The sequence below is a fragment of the Cervus elaphus genome, chromosome 29, assembly GCF_910594005.1.
Source record: "Cervus elaphus chromosome 29, mCerEla1.1, whole genome shotgun sequence".
Lineage (NCBI taxonomy): Eukaryota > Metazoa > Chordata > Mammalia > Artiodactyla > Cervidae > Cervus > Cervus elaphus.
In genome coordinates, this window is record NC_057843.1 from 38,038,124 (window position 1) to 38,056,920 (window position 18,797).

Genomic DNA, 18,797 nt, shown 5'->3' on the forward strand with positions numbered 1-18,797 from the left:
AGCGACGTCCCATTAGCAAGCAGGCAAAAGAGGCGGGAAACGCATTTCACTAGAGGGAGGCTTTATCCGTTAGCTACAGCCCCATGTTTCACTCGATAAATCTTCCTAGTGAGGGTGGAGAGAAAAACGAACCATTTTCAGAACTATAACAGCTTGCCACCTGGGGCGGCCTGAGAGCCCTGCGAAATTGGGGAAACTTAGGCGACGCCTCCACAGCTGCCCTCGTCTCGACTCGAAGTTCTCGCGAGGTCTGGAGATGAAGATCAGAAGGTGCGCACCTCACCTTGAAGTTCTCGCGAGGGCCGCACGCGAAGATCAGAAGGTCTCCGTGTGCACATTCGCGGTCGTGTGGGGCGGCAGTTAGAGCGCGCGGCCGACCTGGCTTGGGGGCCCAGGGATGCCGCGGTTCCTCTATGTGTGTCTCGGGCTTCTGCTGGTTCCAGTCTCCCGTGAGCTGAACGACATTAGCAGAGCCAGGAAATTGTGTGGCCGGCATCTACTGCACGAGATAGTAAAACTCTGTGGCGATGTTAGCTGGAGCCACATTGAGAAGGAGAAGCCTTTCACACAGCTGCTTTCCCAGGCCTCAGAAAAGGTTGAAAGCTTCATCCCTGACCGGTCAGAAAGCTCCCAAACCACTTTTCCGGTCTGGAGGAGAGCGACAAACCCAGGTAAAAATCTAAACCAAAGGCATGTTTGTACATTTCTTATTCTCGAATTCGCTCTGTCATCCATTGACTTTCAGGAAGTGGAATTTTTGCCTAATATACATACACACTCTGTGAAGCTTTATTTATTTATTTATTTTAACTTCGAAGAAAGAAATGCACACATGTAAAGTCTACAGATTTGTGTAAGACTGTTGGAGTTTCCCAATTTTCCCTTCTTGCAATGCCCTTGTCACCTGGCAAACTCCATTTCCTTTAAAGCCCAATATAGGTATCATCTTCCCTGGGAACTTGTGGCTCAGACAGTCAAGAATCTCCTGCCGTGCAGGAGCCGCAGGTTTCAGTCCCTGAATGGGGAAGATCCCCTGGAGAAGGGCATGGCAACCCACTCCAGTATTCTTGCCTGGAGAATTCCATGGACAGAGGAGCCTAGCGGGCTACAGTCCATGGGGTTGCAAAGAGTCAGATATGACTGAAGCTACTTGGCACAAACACACACACGAATGTATGTTTTATATGAAATGCCTAGCAGAGGGCCAAGCATAGAATATATGCTTAATGTATATTGAATTTATACAAAATGCTTTTAAGCAATCTTTAGGAAGAACATTTTTTGTTTTAGATCCATTCTTCTGTTTTTACATTTTTGTGGCTAATGCATTTTAGTCCCAATACGTTTGCTGTTTTAAAAGAAAGTGCACTTTATTTGTAAACAGTTGTCTAGAGAGTATAGTTTAAGTCACTGCCTTTTACAATAATTCAGTTCTGATGCGGGCAAATTTTGTGAAAGTCAAGATTTCTGAAATTAAAGGAAGGAGTAGACTATCATGTCAAAAGAGAGACCCTAATATAGATGAGTAAAATAAACTAAAACATTGCCTAGCACTCTATGAGCACTTGCTCTTTTTTATTGTTTTGTACTATAGTTGGATTACAATATTAGTCTCTGGTGTACAACATGGTAATTCAAAACTTCTATAGATGATATTACATTTAAAGTTATAAAATATTAGCTATATTCTGATATACTTATTCTTTTTTAATGAATGAATAAATAAAACCTATAAGATTATTGATGCTAAGGGAATAAAAACTTTTTTATTGAAGTATAAGTTGATTTACAATGTTGTGTTAGTTTCAGATGTACAGCAAAGTGACTCTGAGTCCATCCATGTTGCTGCAAATGACATCATTTCATTCTTTTTTATAAATTAGTAATATTCCATTGCATATATATACCACATCTTTATCCATTTGTCTGTCAAAGGACGCTTAAGTTGCTTGCATGTAAATAATGCTGCTATGAACATTGGAGTGCATGTATATTTTCAAATTAGATTTTATTTTTTCCAGATATATACCTATGAGTTGGATTGTTGGAACATATGGTAATTCTATTTTTAATTTTTTAAGGACCCTCTATACTGTTCTTCATAGTGGTTGCACCAGTTTACATTCCTACCAACAGCATAGAAAGATTCCCTTTTCTCTACACCCTCTCCAGCATTCATTATTTGTAGACTTTTTGATGATTGACATTCTGTGAGGTGATAGCTCACTGTAGTTTTGATTTCCATTTCTCTGTTAGTGATGTTGAGCATATTTTCATATGCCCATTAGCCATCTGTGTATCTTCTTTGGAGAAATATTTATTTAGTTCTGCCCAGTTTTTGATTGTTTTTTTAATTGAACTATATGAGCTGTTTGTATAATTTGGAAATTAAGTCCTTGTTGGTTGCATTATTTGAAAATATTTTCTCCCATTCTGTAGGTTGTCTTTTCATTTTGTTTATGGTTTCCTTTGCTCTGCAAAAGCTTATAAGTTCAATTAGATCTCCTTTGCTTGTTTTTGGTTTTATTTCTATTGCTTTGGGAGACTGACCTAAGAAACCATTGCTATGATTTATGTCAGAATGTTTTTCCTATTCTCTCTACTAGTTTTATAGTGTTATGTCTTATATTTAAGTCTTTAAGCACATTTTTAGTTTATTTTTGTATATAGTGTAAGGGAGTGTTCTACCTTCATTGATTTACATGGGGCGATCTTGAGAGTCCCTTGGACTGCAAGGAGATCCAACCAGTCCATCCTAAAGGAGATCAGTCCTAGGTGTTCATTGGAAGGACTGATGCTGAAGCTGAAACTCCAGTACTTTGGCCACCTCATGTGAAGAGTTGACTCATTGGAAAAGACCCTGATGCTAGGAGGGATTGGGGGCAGGAGGAGAAGGGGATGACAGAGGATGAGATGGCTGGATGGCATCACCGATTCAATGGACATGGGTTTGAGTAAACTCCAGGAGTTGGTGATGGACAGGGAGGCCTGGTGTGCTGCAATTCATGGGGTCACAAAGAGTTGGACACGACTGAGCGACTGAACTGAACTGAACTGATCCAGTCTCCCAACACCACTTCCTGAAGAGACTGTCTTTTCTCTGCTGTATATTCTTGTCTCCCCTGTTGAAGCTCAATTGACCATTGGTGTTGAGCTTATTTCTGGTCTCTCTGTTCTGTTCATCCATAAGTCTGTTTCTTGTGTCAATACCACACTTTTTTGATAGCTATAGCTTTGTAGTATTGTCTGATGTCTGGAAGGGTTATGCCTTCGGCCTTATTTTTTTTCCTTAGGATTGCTTTGTCTATTCTGGGTCTTTTGTGATTCCATATAAATTTTAGGACTATTTGTATAGTTCTGTGAAAAATGTCATGGGTCATTTGGTAGGAATTGCATTAAATCTGTAGATTTCTTCAAACCCAAGAACACAGACTATCTTCTTATTGCTTTGAATCATCTTTAGTTTCCTTTATTAATGTTTTATAATTCTGAGGGTATAGGTCTTTCACCTCCTTGGTTAGGTTTATTCCTAGGTATTTTTTAAATGTGATTTTAAAAGGGATTTTTTTTTTTTAACTTTCTGATAGTTCATTGTTAGTGTAAAGAAATGCAACAGATTTCTGTATGTTAATATTATAACCTGCTACCTTGCTGAATTTATCAGTTCTAGTAGTTTTTGTGTGGAGTCTTTAGGGTTTCTATGTAGAGTATCATGTAAAGACAGAAACAATAGAAAGCATCAGACTGAATCTTGATCATTTTCTATCATCAAAACCACCTACATATAAATTCATTTTATCCTGTTCTTATAATGAAGGAACTATCTCTCACCAAATTCTCAGTTGTACTTCAGTTTAGCTGATATTCACACTTTAAAGTGTATATGAATCACCTCAGGAATGCCGTTAGTATACAGATTCTGATTCAGTAGGTCTGGGGTGGAGCCTGAGTTTACTTTTTACAAGCTCCCAGGTAATGCTGATCCTGTTAGTTGGATAATGCTTTTTGAGTAACAAGGGACAAGTTCAGTTTTCTATTTCTTCTTTATTCTTTTCTCTCACAAGTGCAAGGTGGACTTCCCCCTTTCTACTTCATGCTTGGTGGGCGTTCCTCTCACATCAAATGCTGTGCTCTCATTATTTATACCATAGGCAAAATTTTACCTTCAGACATTCAAGCTTGAGTTTGTGATTGAGAATGAGTTTGGAATCCTTTTTCTTGACCAAGCAATAATAAGTCCCTGGTGATCCAGTGGCTAAGACTCCATGCTTCCAATGCAGGGGGCCTGGGTTAGAACCCTGGTCAGGAACTAGACCCCACATGCCACAACTAAGACCTGGCACAGCCAAATAAATAAAATAAATATTTTAAAATCAACTTTAAAACTTGTAGCTGGTTAATCACTCCTTTATTTCAGGCGTTATTCACAATACCCCAAAGGAGTAAATGTCATTAATTCAGTGAGTAGAGATCTGCAATGAAACAATATTTGTAGGAAATGGAAATATATCTGATCATATTTCAGGATTGTCATACACATTAAACATGTTACTATGGGAACTATATAAAGGATAGTTTATAAAAGTGCAAATATGTAGCAATGAAACCATGGTTTTTTAAAATATATGGAAGAAGAAAAATGGATTTAGGGTATCAGTATAAGTTTTTATTAAATTTTAAAGAATTCTTAATCTGTAAAGAGAGATAGAATGTAATCTATTAATTTCCAGTGACTAATTTATTAATAGAAGTTGAAGAGAGGCATGTATTTCCAAAAGAGAATTCCAACATAGAATATATAATTATGCCATTTCTTTTGCATGTGAATGTTGCTGAAAAGTTGATTAATTTTTATTTAGCTTATACAAGCATAATATATTTCTGCTGCTGCTGCTAAGTCACTTCAGTCGTGTCCGACTCTGTGCAACCCCATAGACGGCAGCCCACCAGGCTTCCCTGTCCCTGGGATTCTCCAGGCAAGAACACTGGAGTGGGTTGCCATTTCCTCCTCCAATGCATGAAAGTGAAAAGTGAAAGTGAAGTCACTCAGTCGTGGCCAACTCGTAGCGACCCCATGGACTGCAGCCCACCAGGCCCCTCCACCTATGGGATTTTCCAGGCAAGAGTACTGGAGTGGGCTGCCATTGCCTTCTCTGGAATATATTTCTATGTTAGGTCAAACCAATTATCAGTAATTTTAATCTTCTGATAATTTCTTTGAGTCTTGACACAGGAAATGGTAGTTTGGTACGCTGATATTCAAAAATGCCTTCTTCAGAGCTGCTCATACATAAGCTGAATTTGAGATTGTGCACTTCTTGTTAATGAATCCCGAATGGATGGGCCATGTTGCCACAACCTATTTCAGAATGTGGCAGCATGAAACTAATGTCATATTTCTAAATTCTGAATATGGTGCTGCCTAACTCTTAGTGCCAGCTGAAATTATTGAAGTTTCATCACCAGTAGTTCATAATCCATACCCCTATTCCAGTTAGATAGGCTGTAGTCCCTTATTCCTGGTCTTCATCCATCTGTTCTTTTTTTTTTTTTTCATTTATTTATATTAGTTGGAGGCTAATTACTTTATAATATTGTAGTGGTTTTTGCCATACATTGATATGAATTGGCCAAATCCATCTGTTCTTGTTTTTTTTTGTTCATTTGTTTTTTGTGGATATCATTATCACAACTGGCTATGTACAACCAGTCTATATATTAATTCAACAGAATTTGTGTGTCTGTTGATACTAGGTATTCTTCATGTTGCCTGGGATATGAGTGAACAGTTTCACTCAGGATGCAATGAAGGTTCTTACCCTCATGAAACTTAAAATAGTGAAGACAGACAATAAATATAAATGAATTATACAGTATGTTAGAACATGATTAGTCTCCACATGTCTCCTTTCTTCATGTCCATTCTCCTCCTCCCACAGGCAGCCATTCCATTGTTTTATTACGTCTTTTTGTTTGTATGTTTTCTTGCAAACTGTGCATTTCCTGTACCTGTATTTTTAAAATACATTTAAATGGTATTTGAGATCTGTATCTTATTATTGCTATGTGAACATTTAGTTCATTGCTTCAAGCTGCTGCATAATATTCATATGCATTCCTCACATTTTACTTATTCTTTCTCCCATTGATGAACATCTAACCTATATAGTCTTCAACTCTGCCACCATAAATAATACTGCAGTGAGAAGCACTGTATGTGCCCCATTATGGATGTGTGTGGACATTTCTCTGGGATGCTGCCTAGGGGTAGAATTGATGTATTGCAAAATATATATGTGCTTAATTTGCCTGAGGTACATTCAGATCACTTCGCGGAATGGCTACACCAATTTATAGTTGCACTGATACTAGTACAAGATAATTCCTATGTTCTTATATCCATGCCAAGAATTAAAATTATATAATTTTTAACATTTTCCAGTGTGATAGACATGAAATAAAATCTCATTTTTGTCTTAACTTGTTCTGGATTTGAGTAGCTCATCATATGCATATTAGCCTTTTGGGTTCCTTTTTTTCTGAAAACTTCCTATTTTTCAGAAATTTTATTTCTATATTTTGCCCACTTTTTGTCAAAGTTGTCATCTTCCAGTTAATTTGTAAGACTTATTCAGAATCTAGATACAGTAATAGTTATAGGTTTTAGATATTGCAAATATGTCCTCCTATTCTGTCATCTATCTACTGGTGTTATTAGACAGAAAGTCTTAATTTTTATGCCATTAGACAATAAGAGTTTCACCTTATTGTTCATCCTTTTGAACATTTTGGAGGTCCTTTTCTGTTCCTCTGTTTTATAGTTTTACTTTTCTCATTAGGTCCTTAATTCTTCTGGGGCCCATTTTTGGTTCTGTTCTGGCTAGGAATACTATCTTAATTTACTCAAAGTCTTACTTTTCTGTACATGAGGAAGTATTTTTCTGAATACCGTCTATTGAACAGTCATTTTTTCCCACTGATTGTAGAGCCACTTCTATTGTTTATTAAGTTTGTCTGAGATTCTTATTTAACTGGTCTTTTTGTTTGGTTTTGTATAATTACTACACTGTTTTAGCCAACTTTTTCACTCTCCTCTTTAACCTACATCAAAAGACTCTTTAGTTCCTCTTTGCTTTCTGTCACTAGGGTGGTATGATCTGCATATCTGAGATTATTGATATTTCTCCCAGCAATCTTGATTCCAGCTTGTGATTCATCCAACCTGGCATTTCACATGATGCACTCCAAATACAAGTTAAATAAGAAAGGTGACAGTATACAGCCTTGACATACTCCTTTCTCAATTTTGGACCAGTATGTTGTTCCATGTCCAGTTCTGTTGTTTCTTGACCTACATATAGGATTTTCAGGAGACAGGTAAGGTGGTCTGGTATTCCCATCTCTTTAAGAATTTTCCAGTTTGTTGTGATCCACACAGTCAAAGGCTTTAGCATAGTCAATGAGGCAGAAGTAGATGTTATTCTGGAATTCTCTTGCTTTTTCTGTGATCCAGTGGATGTTGGCAGTTTGATCTCTGGTTCCTCGCACTTTTGTAAATCCAGCTTGAACATCTGGAAGTTCTCAGTTCATGTACTGCTGAAACCTAACTTGAAGGATTTTGAGCATTAACTTGCTAGCATGTGAAATGAGTATAGTTGTGTGGTAGTTGAGCATTCTTTGGCATTGCCTTTCTTTGGGATTGGAATGAAAACTTACCTTTTCCAGTCCTGTGACCACTGCTGAGTTTTCAAATTTGCTGGCATATTGAGTGCAGCACTTTAACAGCATCATCTTTTAGATTTGAAATAGCTCAGCTGGAATTCCATTACCTCCACTAACTTTGTTAGTAGTAATCCTTCCTAAGGCCCACTTGAGTTCACACTCCAGGATGTCTGGCTCCAGGTGAGTGATCACACCATCATGGTTATCCAAGTCATTAAGACCTTTTTTTATAGTTCTTTGTTTTCTTGCCATCTCTTCTTAATCTCGCCTGCTTCTGTTAGGTTCTTACCATTTCTGTCCTTTATTCCCATCTTTACATGAAATGTTCCCTTGGTATCTCTAATTTTCTTCAAGAGATCTCTAGTCTTTCCCATTCTTCTGTTTTCCTCTATTTCTTTGCATTGTTCACTAAGAAGGCTTTCTTATCTCTCCCTGCTATTCTTTGAAACTCTGCATTCAGATGGGTATATCTTTCCCTTTTATCTTTCCCTTTCTCCTTTACCTTTCACTTCTCATCTTTTCCCAGCTATTTGTAAGGCCTTCTCAGACAGCCACTTTTGCCTTCTTGCATTTCTTTTTCTTGGGGATGGTTTTGGCCTGTACAATGTTATGAACCTCCATCCATAGTTCTTCAGGCATGCTGTCTATCAGATCTAATCCCTTGAATCTATTTGTCGCTTCTACTGTATAATCATAAGAGATTTGATTTAGGTTGTACCTGAGTGGCCTAGTGGTTTTTCTTACTTCCTTCAATTTAAGTCTGAATTTTGAAGTTCAGCTCATGATCTGAGCCACAGTCAGCTCTAGGTCTTGTTTTTGCTGACTGTGTAGTGCTTCTCCATCTTCAGCTGCAAAGAATATAATCAATCTGATTTTGGTACTGACCATGGTGATGTCCATATGTAGAGTCCTCTTTTATGTTGTTGGAAGAGGATGTTTGCTATGGCCAGTGCATTCTCTTGGCAAAACTCTGCTAGCCTTTGCTCTGCTTCATTTTGTACTCCAAGGCCAAACTTGCCTGTTACTCCAGGTATTTCTTGACTTCCTACTTTTGCATCCCAGTCTCCTGTGATGAAAGGACATCTTTTTAGGTGTTAATTCTAGAAGGTCTTGTAGGTTTTCATAGAACTGGTTGACATCAGCTTCTTCAGCAATAGTGGTTAGGGCATAGACTTGGATTACTGGGATGTTGAGTGGTTTGCCTTTGAAACCAACTGAGATCATTGTTGGTTTTGAGATTGCACCCAAGTACTGCAGTTCAGACTCTCTTGTTCACTATGAGGGCTCCATTTCTTCTGAGGGATTCTTGCCCACAGTAGTAGATGTAATAGTTATCTGAATTAAATTCACCCATTTCGGTCCATTTTAGCTGATTCCCAAAATGTCAATGTTCACTCTTGCCATTTCCTGTTTGACCACGTCCAATTTACCTTGATTCATGGACCTAACATCCCAGGTTCCTATGCAATATTGTTCTTTACAGTATCAGACTTTACTTTCACCATCAGACACATCCACAACTGGGTGTTTTTTCCATTTTGGCTCAGCCTTTTCATTCTTTCTGGAGTTATTTCTTCCCTCTTCTCCGGTAGCATATTGGACACCGGGGGGTTCATCCTTAAGTTTCATATCTTTTTGCCTTTTCTTACTGTTCATGGGGTTCTCAATGCAAGAATATTGGTTTCCCATTCCCTTCTCCAGTGGACTACATTTTGTCAGAACTCTCCACCTTGACCTGTCCATCTTGGATGGCCCTGCACAGCATGGCTCGTAGTTCCATTGAGTTAGACAAGGCTGTGATCCATTTGATCATTTTGGTTAGTTTTCTGTGATTGTGGCTTTCGTTCTGGTGGCTGTGGGACTGAAGTTCTTGCTTCATCTGTCTACCCTCTCATGGATGAGTCTAAGAGGCTTGTGTAAGCTTTCTGATGGGAGAGCCTGCTGTGGGGAAAACTGGGTCTTGCTCTGGTGGGCAGGGCCATCCTCAGTAAATCTTTAGTCCAATTTTCTGCTGATTGGTGGGGCTATGCTCCCTCCCTGTAGTTTCACCTGAAGCTCCCAGTCCTGGGGTCTGCAGTCTCTATGGTAGGGCCATAGGCTCTACAGTAGGGCTAATGGCGACCTGCTGCAGTAGGACTTGTGAGCACGCTGTGCCTCCCAGGACTACTGCTGCCAGTGGCTCCTGGCCCTGCACAGGCCACTGTCGACCCAGGTCTCCACCAGACTCCCCGACATTCACAGGCAAGTCTGGCTCAGTCTCCTGTGGGGTCACTGCTCCTTTCTCCTTGGTCCTGGTGCACACAAGGTTTTTTTTGTGCCCTCCAAGAGTCTCTGTTTCCCTAGTTTGGTGGAAGTTCTATAATAAAATCCCACAGACCTTAAAAGTCAGATTTGCTAGGATTCTCAGTCCCTTTGCCAGATCCCCAGGTTGGGAAGTCTGATGTGGGGCCTAGAACCTTGGCATCAGTGTGAGAACTTCTTTGGTATAGTTGTTCTCCAGTTTGTGGGTCACCCACCTGGTGGCTTTATGGTAGGGCTACAGGCTCTTTGGTAGGGCTAATGGTGAGCTCCTCCAGGAGGACTTACGTCACACACTGTGCCTCCCAGGACTGCAGCTGCCAGTGCCCGTCCCTGCAGCCGGCCAAGGCTGACCCACGCCTCTGCAGGAGACCTTCAAACCCACACAGGCAGTGCTGGCTGTCTCTTGTGGGGGTCACTGCTCTTTTCCCCTCTTTTCTATTTATACTTACTCTGTGATCTGATCCAGTCTTATGGCTCAAAAAATTATCTATATACCTGACTCATAAATTTCTTTCTTCAAGCAGAATTTTTTCTTCCATTCTGATAAGCATGAGGTGATATCTCACAGTGGTTTTGATCTGCATTTCCTTGATGATTAGTGATGTTGACCATCTGCATTTCCCCTCTGAAAAAAAATGTTCATTTCTTCTGCATTTTTTGATTGGGTTGTTGTTTTTATTGTTATTGTTTTTTGATGTTGAGTTGTATGAACCTCCATTGTATCTGTATGTAGTCCTTTTTTCCCTATTGTATTTTGTTCATTTTCATTTTTTTTTCTTGATTAGTCTGGCTAAAGTTCAGTTTTATTTATCCTTTAAAAGAATCAATGTTTGGTTTTCTAAACCTTTATATTTTGTTCCTATATTTCACTTATTTCTTTCCTTACTTATTTGGATTATCTCTGTTGCTCTTTTTCAAATTCACTGATTTGAACACATTTTTAGCCTTTCTAATTTCCTGATGAATACAGCTTGTTTGCATTTAAGTCCCTTTCTCAATTTGACATTCATGAAAAAGCTTCTTTCTTATTGTCTGCCTTTCCTTCCCTTTTTGTGACAGATGGGGCACATATCATCCAGGAAGCCCTTCTTCAATCTGCGTGAAAAAAAAAAAAAAAAGAGCTGAAAGTCACTCAGTTGTGTCTGACTCTTTGTGACCCCATGGAGTGTAGCCCACCAGGCTCCTCTGTCTATGGAATTCTCCAAGCAAGAATACTGGAGTGGGTAGCTGTTCCCTTCTCCAGGGGATGTTCCTGACCCAGGGATGGAACGTGGGTCTCCTGTATACCAGGGAGGCCCCTGCCTAGACAACCTAATTCACTTTTCCCCTTCAGTGTACTCTGTTCATTGTGACATACTTTATTGATCACATATTTATCCATCTTAGATGACATTATTCTTTTGCCACTTTAGAAGAGATTAATATTTATCCTAAAGGTTTACTATTCCACATTTCATCATAAGCGTTTTTTAAATCAAAGTTGTTATAGAGTATTCTAATAGGACTCTTAACTTCAAGAGGCCGAAGTTCTCTGAAATATCCTCAAGAAAAAAAACTGAGGATAGTTATTATAGAAAGAGGATCTATAAATGGACCTAGAAAGGCTCTGGAAAGCCTAAGGAATCACGTCAATGACTAAAAATCATCTTTCTCTGAATCTTTTCTCCTCTAATAATTTTAACTTTCATGATAAGCTTCATAGTATCCTTTCAGTTTTGTTTCTAACTTACCTTGTTCTCATTACTACTTAGTTCTAATTTCAACAAGTGAAGTGAAGTCGCTCAGTCGTGTCCAACTCTGCGATTACATGGACTGTAGCCCACCATGCACCTCCATCCATGGGATTTTCCAGGCAAGAGTACTGGAGTGGGTTGCCATTTCCTTCTACAGGGGATCCTCCCAACCCAGGGACAGAACCCCAGGTCTCTTGCATTGCAGGCAGACGCTTTACCATCTGAGCCACCAGGGAAACCCAGTTTTAACAAGAGGAAATCTTATTGAGCAAACTTATTTTTCACAGGGCATGGATTGCTGGCCACTGTGGTAGATGGTTTCTTTGGGGTCAGGTGCCAACCTCCTGTCTTACAACTGTGGATATAGGATGGAGTCACATGGTTCAGAACATGACTGCCTAAGGGCTGACTCAACAGCAGTGGCTAGAGGCAATATATCCCTTGAAAGGAACTGTAGATGGGCAAGGGCAATGATGGAAATCCAACAAGCCTCCAATTAATTACCTTCTGGTGTTATTTTAATTTCTTATAAGTAATATTGAGTAAGAGCAGTATAATATTAACAATTCACTGAGCATATCACACTTCTCCATTTCTTTATATTTCAACAAAACCCAGAATGGCTTTCTCCTAACCACTTAGTTATAAAATATGCATAAAAAACAAGTAATTCAATTACAAATGGGCAAAAATTTGAATAGACTTTTCTACAAGGAGGATATACAATAAGGACATGAAAAATGCTCAACACCATTAGTTGCAAGGTCATTACAAATCAAAACCATAATGGGATTCCACTTTACATCCATTAGGATGGCTATCATCAAAAAATGGAAAATATAAAATGTTGGTCAAGATGTATAGCAATTGGAAGCCTAGTATATCAGTGGTGGGGTTGTAAAATGGTGTAGCCACTGTGGAAGACTGGCAGTTCCTAAAAAAGGTAAACAAATTTATCATTCGATCTAGCAGTTCTACTCCTAGGTATATACCCAAGAGTACTGAAAATGTGTTCACACAAAAACATGTATGTGGATGTTCAGAGCAATGTTATTCTTAATAGTCAAAAAGTAGAAAGAACCCACATGTTTATCAACTGATTAACAGGTAAATAAAATGTGATATATCCATACAATAGAAAATTATTCAGCCATAAAAAGAATAAAGCACTGGTAGACATGGTGCAACATGATTGAACCTCAAAAATATGCTCAGTGAAAAAAAAACAGACACAAATGACTGTATATGGTTATGTTTTAGGCAGATCTATAGAAATATAAAGTAGATTAGTAGGTACCAGGGGCTGAACGAAGAGGAAAATGGGAGTGACTCCTAATGGGGGGAGGTTTCTTTTGAGGATGATAGAAATGTTCTGGAATTAGGTAGTGGTGATGTTTGTGCAACCTTGTGAATATACTAATTGTATACTTTAAAATGCTTAATTTTATGTCATATGAATTATATCTCAAAAAATGTTTTCTGAGTAAAAGTGTGCAAAGGTTTTACACCTTTTTATAGGAAAACATTACAACTGTTTTAGTTAAAAATATACATTGCTTTTGAATAACCATTTTACTAGTTAAAATGTGATTACTTGTTTTTCAGAATTAGCTGGCTTTAGTGTTACAGCATTATGATTAAATTTTCAGCTAAAGGGAGATTTAAATAAAGGATTTATTTCTTGTCTCTCAACAGTCCCTACTTCTGCCTCTCAGGAAGAAGCAATAAACAATATGAAGGTGCAGTCACTGCCTGAGTATCAGTATAAAAAGGTCAATTTGCCTTTTAAGACAAGACAAGAGGAATTTTCCTCATCACAAGATGTCAGTCCATATATTCATGAGATTATAGAATTTCAGAAGAAAAATACAAACAAAATCAAAACCTTAAGCAATTTGTTTTGGGGGAATCATCCCCAAAGAAAACGCAGAGGATACTCAGAAAAATGTTGTCAGAAGGGATGTACAAAAGAAGAACTTATTATTGCATGCCTTCCATATATTGATTATGAAAACTTAAGGAAGCATCAGCAGTTGTGACTGAGATATACTAACCATCATGAGACTTACACTAACTTAATAAAAAGCTTAATATATTTAACTTATTTTTTTGGTGATTGTCCTTGTAGTTTCTCTGCTGTGAACAACATCTGAATGTATTTGTAAGCACTTGACAATACTTTGTGGTAATACAACTTAGTATTTTCTTTGGTGCTCTATTTTTCATATATTTTTATATTTGAAGATAATACTGGAGGTGGCATGATCTATGCAGACGTCTAAGGATTCCCTGTTTATTCTTATTTATGGTTTTGAAACTCTCTTAAGTAGCATTTAAATGGATTATGGAATGTTCTGCATTCCATGTGTATGATATACTGACTGGTGCCCATTACTATTAGGCGCACTCTAGTATGCCAGTTCATCTGTCCTACTGACTTAAAATAGCTAACCAACTACTCCTAGTAGCTCTTACACATTTTCAGTAGGTACAGTTTTAATTCTTTGTATAGTAACTGGTAGGAAGTCTTTTCACAGTTTCTATTGAGGACATAGAGTTCAGTGACTTTCTTGAGATTGTAATATCTCTCCAAGATCCCCTATCTTTGCTTTGAAGGTACTGATACAATGTGAAGTCTTATTCAGGCTTGGTCAGAATAGAGTGCAGCGTCGGCATCACCTGGGAATGTGTTAGAAATGCAGTTTTAAGGTCCTCTCCCAGACCTATTGAATTAGAACTCTGGGTATGGGGCTCATTGGTCTGCATTTTTATAGGCCTTCTGAGTCATTCTGAAGTAGGTTAAAGGTTGACAATCACTGTTGATATTCACAGTATGAATACTGTAGAAATTCTGTTTATGTGCTTGCATATCTTAACTCAATATAGGTATTAGAGCACTAAGTTTTTGGTGTGTTTTTCCACTTTATGTCCACATGGGAAAATCTTTTAATGCTACAAATTAGAGCAAAGCTTATACAAAGAATCCAAAGTGAAATTCCTATATTCTGCCATTAATTAGAGGCTAAGTATCATTTGAAATATTTTTCCAGTTTCTTTCCCAAATATGCACTGTAATGTTCTTTTCAATTAAATTTTTAAATTCCTATTTGGCTCTTATTTTTTAGAACCAAAGCTCTTTTCCACATATATCTATTTTATATTCACTTACAGTGCATTAATACTTTTTTTTTTAAACCAGTTCCAGGGTACAGCATTCACTTAATTTTTTTAAGTATAGTCACTTATTTTGATACAGAATGATAAATTATATCATGGTTGAGTGATAGAGTAAGTTGGCTGGGTGTTTGATGAAACTGGTCCATTGAGAGTTGCCTTGTAAGCCAAAATAACCGTGATACACTTGAACTAGTTTGAAGAAGTATAGGTCTGTACTTGTAGTTTAAGAGTAAAAATGGAGCTTTATTAGCTTCCTAATACATATATCGAAAGTGTCAATTAGAAAATTATGAGATTTACCAAGTATGTTATCTGCCTAGCTATATACTTACCTACACACTTTAATAATTTTTATGCTAGGATATACTTAATTTGCTTCTTAGCTTAGTGCCTGTCTGTTAGTATCTGTAATTGTATTAACAATGATTTTGTTAGATAGAACACTCCTATTTTCCGTGTGGACTCCTTAGAGCAATCCTGAAGTAGGAAAAAAATGAATGAAAGTTGAGGTACCTTAATATTATGCAGCCTCTTGAGGCTCCTTCATGTTAAGTTACTTGCTAGTTAGTGGTAGAGCTGGATCAAGATTTTAATTCCAGCATCTTATTCAATGTTCCTGATGTCAAATAAGATCATGAGCAGAAATTATCCATATGTTTTGTCTGGAGTTCATTTATTTGGTCCCTACTTTGTTTTGTTTGCATCTGTGTTGGTTAATAATTGGCCCATTTCTGCACACTTGGTAAGAATGTATATTCTGCTATATGTATATGCTGCTGTTTGTGGAGTAGTTTATAAATGTCAATTAGTTGAAGTTGGTTGATTATGTTGTTCTCAGAGTTCTATATCTTTACTGATCTTGCTGTTTTTTCTGTCAATTAGAGAAAAGTACTGAAATATCTATAATTTTACACTTGTCTATTTGTTCTTTTAGCTCATTTATTTATGCTTCATGTATTTAAAAATTACTATGTGCATTTGTATCTTCTACTGAATTAATAATTCCATTATTATGTCTCCCTTTATCACTGGTAATATTCCTGATACTAATATAGCAACTTCAGCTTTCTTATGATTAGTGTTTCCATCATATATTATTTTTTACCCTTTTATTCCTAACCTCTTTTCATCTTTATATTTAAAATTGGTTCATTGTAAACAGCGTGTAGTTGGTTCTTGCTTTTTCATTGAGTTTGACAAAATATGCCTTTTATTTGGAAGTTTAGTTCATTGATTAATGTAATTATCAATATGGTATGGATTTAATTATCCATATGGTTTGGATTTAAATCTATACTTCTGCTATGTGATTTCTATTCCTTTTTCTCCTTGCATTCTGTTGGGTTGAAATCTTATAAAATTTTATTTTATCTTGTTGGTTACTTTGTGATTTCTTAAAATTTGATACAATATGCATCTTTATTTATTACAGATTCCTTCAAATATTTTATCACTTCACATGCAGTTTAAGACCTTGTCAACACAGTACTTCCGTTTACCCCTCCTGTCTTTTCTTCTGTTTGTGTTTATATCTTTAATTTCTATATCTGTTATAAACTATACATTTTTATTACTTTAACTTCTATGCTATAAACTATATTTTTATTATTTATTTTCAAGTTTTTTAATTTATACAATTTTAATGAGATTATTGCTATTGCATACATTTTCTTGAACTGATTTTTACATTAAACCAGTGTCATGTAGCTGTCAAAACCGTGTAGTCCAGTTTAAGCTCAGCTTCTTAAAATTAGCCATTTCTGATTGTTTTCATGAAGTCTTTCTACAAACTCATATCAGCATGAATTGTAAACATACCTGCATCAATGCAAACATTTCTCAGGACCACTCTTTAAAGCTCTCTGAAAGCGTCACAAGTACTTCTAAATAACCTATTTTATCATGGTACCTTCATAGATTTTCAGTATATCGAATTTTGCTTATAAATCTATCTTTATATATATATTTAATTTACCTGGAGATAGCAAAACAGGGTTCACTGTGCTTGTTTTGTAGCCATGATCATTTTAACTCTATGCAGAGTATCATATCCATCCATTTGAGTAACTCCATTTAAGTCCTCTGAACCTATCAGGTGAAGTACTTTCAGAAAGCTGATACTCACAGTGACATCTGTTTTATTCATAAAAATGATGCATGGCTGATAATCTCTGGCATACTGAAACAGTTCTCTGATCAAATGAGCACTTTCACCAATGTACTTGTCTGTAGCAGAGCTAGATACATTTAGGAAATTGTAGTCCAGCTGGCTAACAGCTCTTGCTATTAGTTTTCCCTGTAACTTGCTGTTCATACAACAGCCTTTTAGCCATACTACCATTACACTGGAATAATTCTACGTTTGTTGGAGGTAGCTTTCACCTCTGTCAATTTGATAATCTGTTTTGATAACAGCCCAGTCTCAGAAAACAGAAGTATTACCTGTGTCCTTATGAAGCATGCTATAAAACAGTGGATCTTGGCAAATGTGTACTCATATCCAAAGCAGCCCTTGTTCCTGGCTTCAGCTTACTGTTTTCCAGCTGACAAGGACAACTCGAAACAGATCTTGATCCATTTATAGCTTTGACAGTGAATTTTTTAATCAGTTCCTTAAGTACTTTACCCATAGTCTTTCTACGTTTGGGTGACTCTAAGTCCTTCAGATCATTTTCAGACTTCTCATTACTGATTGGTGGTGGTGGTGGTGGTTTAGTCACCAAGTCGTGTCTGACTCTTGCGACCCCATGGACTGTAGCCCGCCAGGTCCCTCTGTCCATGGGATTCTCCAGGCAAGAATACGGGAGTGGGTTGCCATTTCCTTCTCTAGGGGATCTTCCAGACCCAGGGATCGAACCCGGTCTCCTGCATTGTAAGCAGATTCTTTCCCAAGTAAGCTATGAGGGAAGCATACTGATTGGTAAGGTCTTTCAATTGTTTCCTTAATGGTTTAAGACAGCTATTGACTGTCTTGTGTTCCAGCACTTTTTTGCATGTGATAGTCTTGAAGTTTATTATTTCTGTGGTCTACCATGATGAGATACCATCACTCATAAGGAATGCCAAGAATGGCCATGGCCAATGAGGTGGGGAACAAGGTGGGATGAAGAGGGAAGCAGCACTGGAAGGTGGGGGCCAGATGACGCTGCCCATTTCAATTTTGTATTCTCCCTCACATTCATCATCTATCAGTCTTTATTCCTTTATTGTCGAATCAAGTTACCATGTGGTACATAACTGTGTCTGATTATCTTCCTTTATTACAAATAGCTGAGAAAAGAGAAGTGAAAGGCCAACAAGAAAGGGAAACACATACCCAACTGAACGCAGAGTTCCAGAGAATAGCACGGAGAGGTAATGCCTTCTTAAGTGAACAGTGCAAGGAAACAGAGGAAAATAATAGACTGGGAAAGACTAGAGATCACCTCAAGAAAATCAGAGATACCAAGCGAATGTTTCATACAAAGATACACACAATCAAGGACAGAAATGGCAAGGACCTAACAGAAGCAGAAGAGATTAAGAAGAGGTGGAAAGAATACACACAAGAATTGTACAAAAAAAAAAAAAAAGGTCTTAATGACCCAGATGATAGTGTGGTCACTCACCTAGAGCCAGACATCCTGGAGTGTGAAGTCAAGTGGGCCTTAGGAAAAAAACACTACAAACAAAGCTAGTGGAGGTGATGGAATTCCAGCTGAGCTATTTCAAATCCTAAAAGATGATACTGTTATTTGGAAAACTCAGCAGTGGCCACAGGACTGGAAAAGGTCAGTTTTCATTCCAGTCCCAAAGAAAGGTAATGCCAAAGAAGGTTCAAATTACTGTACAGTTGTACTCATTTCACATGCTAGCAAATTAATG

The 18,797-nt window shown here is 37.6% G+C and overlaps 1 protein-coding gene and 1 pseudogene across 1 annotated transcript; one reads left to right on the forward strand and one right to left on the reverse strand.

Moving 5' to 3' along the window:
* Window positions 1-397: 397 nt before the first annotated feature.
* On the forward strand, window positions 398-13,861 carry LOC122686226 (insulin-like peptide INSL6). The gene is made up of 2 exons (XM_043891385.1): window positions 398-671; window positions 13,452-13,861. The coding sequence occupies exons 1-2, from the start codon at window positions 398-400 to the stop codon at window positions 13,793-13,795; spliced, it is 618 nt and encodes a 205-aa protein (XP_043747320.1). The 3' UTR covers window positions 13,796-13,861.
* Window positions 12,801-18,509, reverse strand: LOC122686225 (annotated as a pseudogene).
* Window positions 18,510-18,797: the final 288 nt, after the last annotated feature.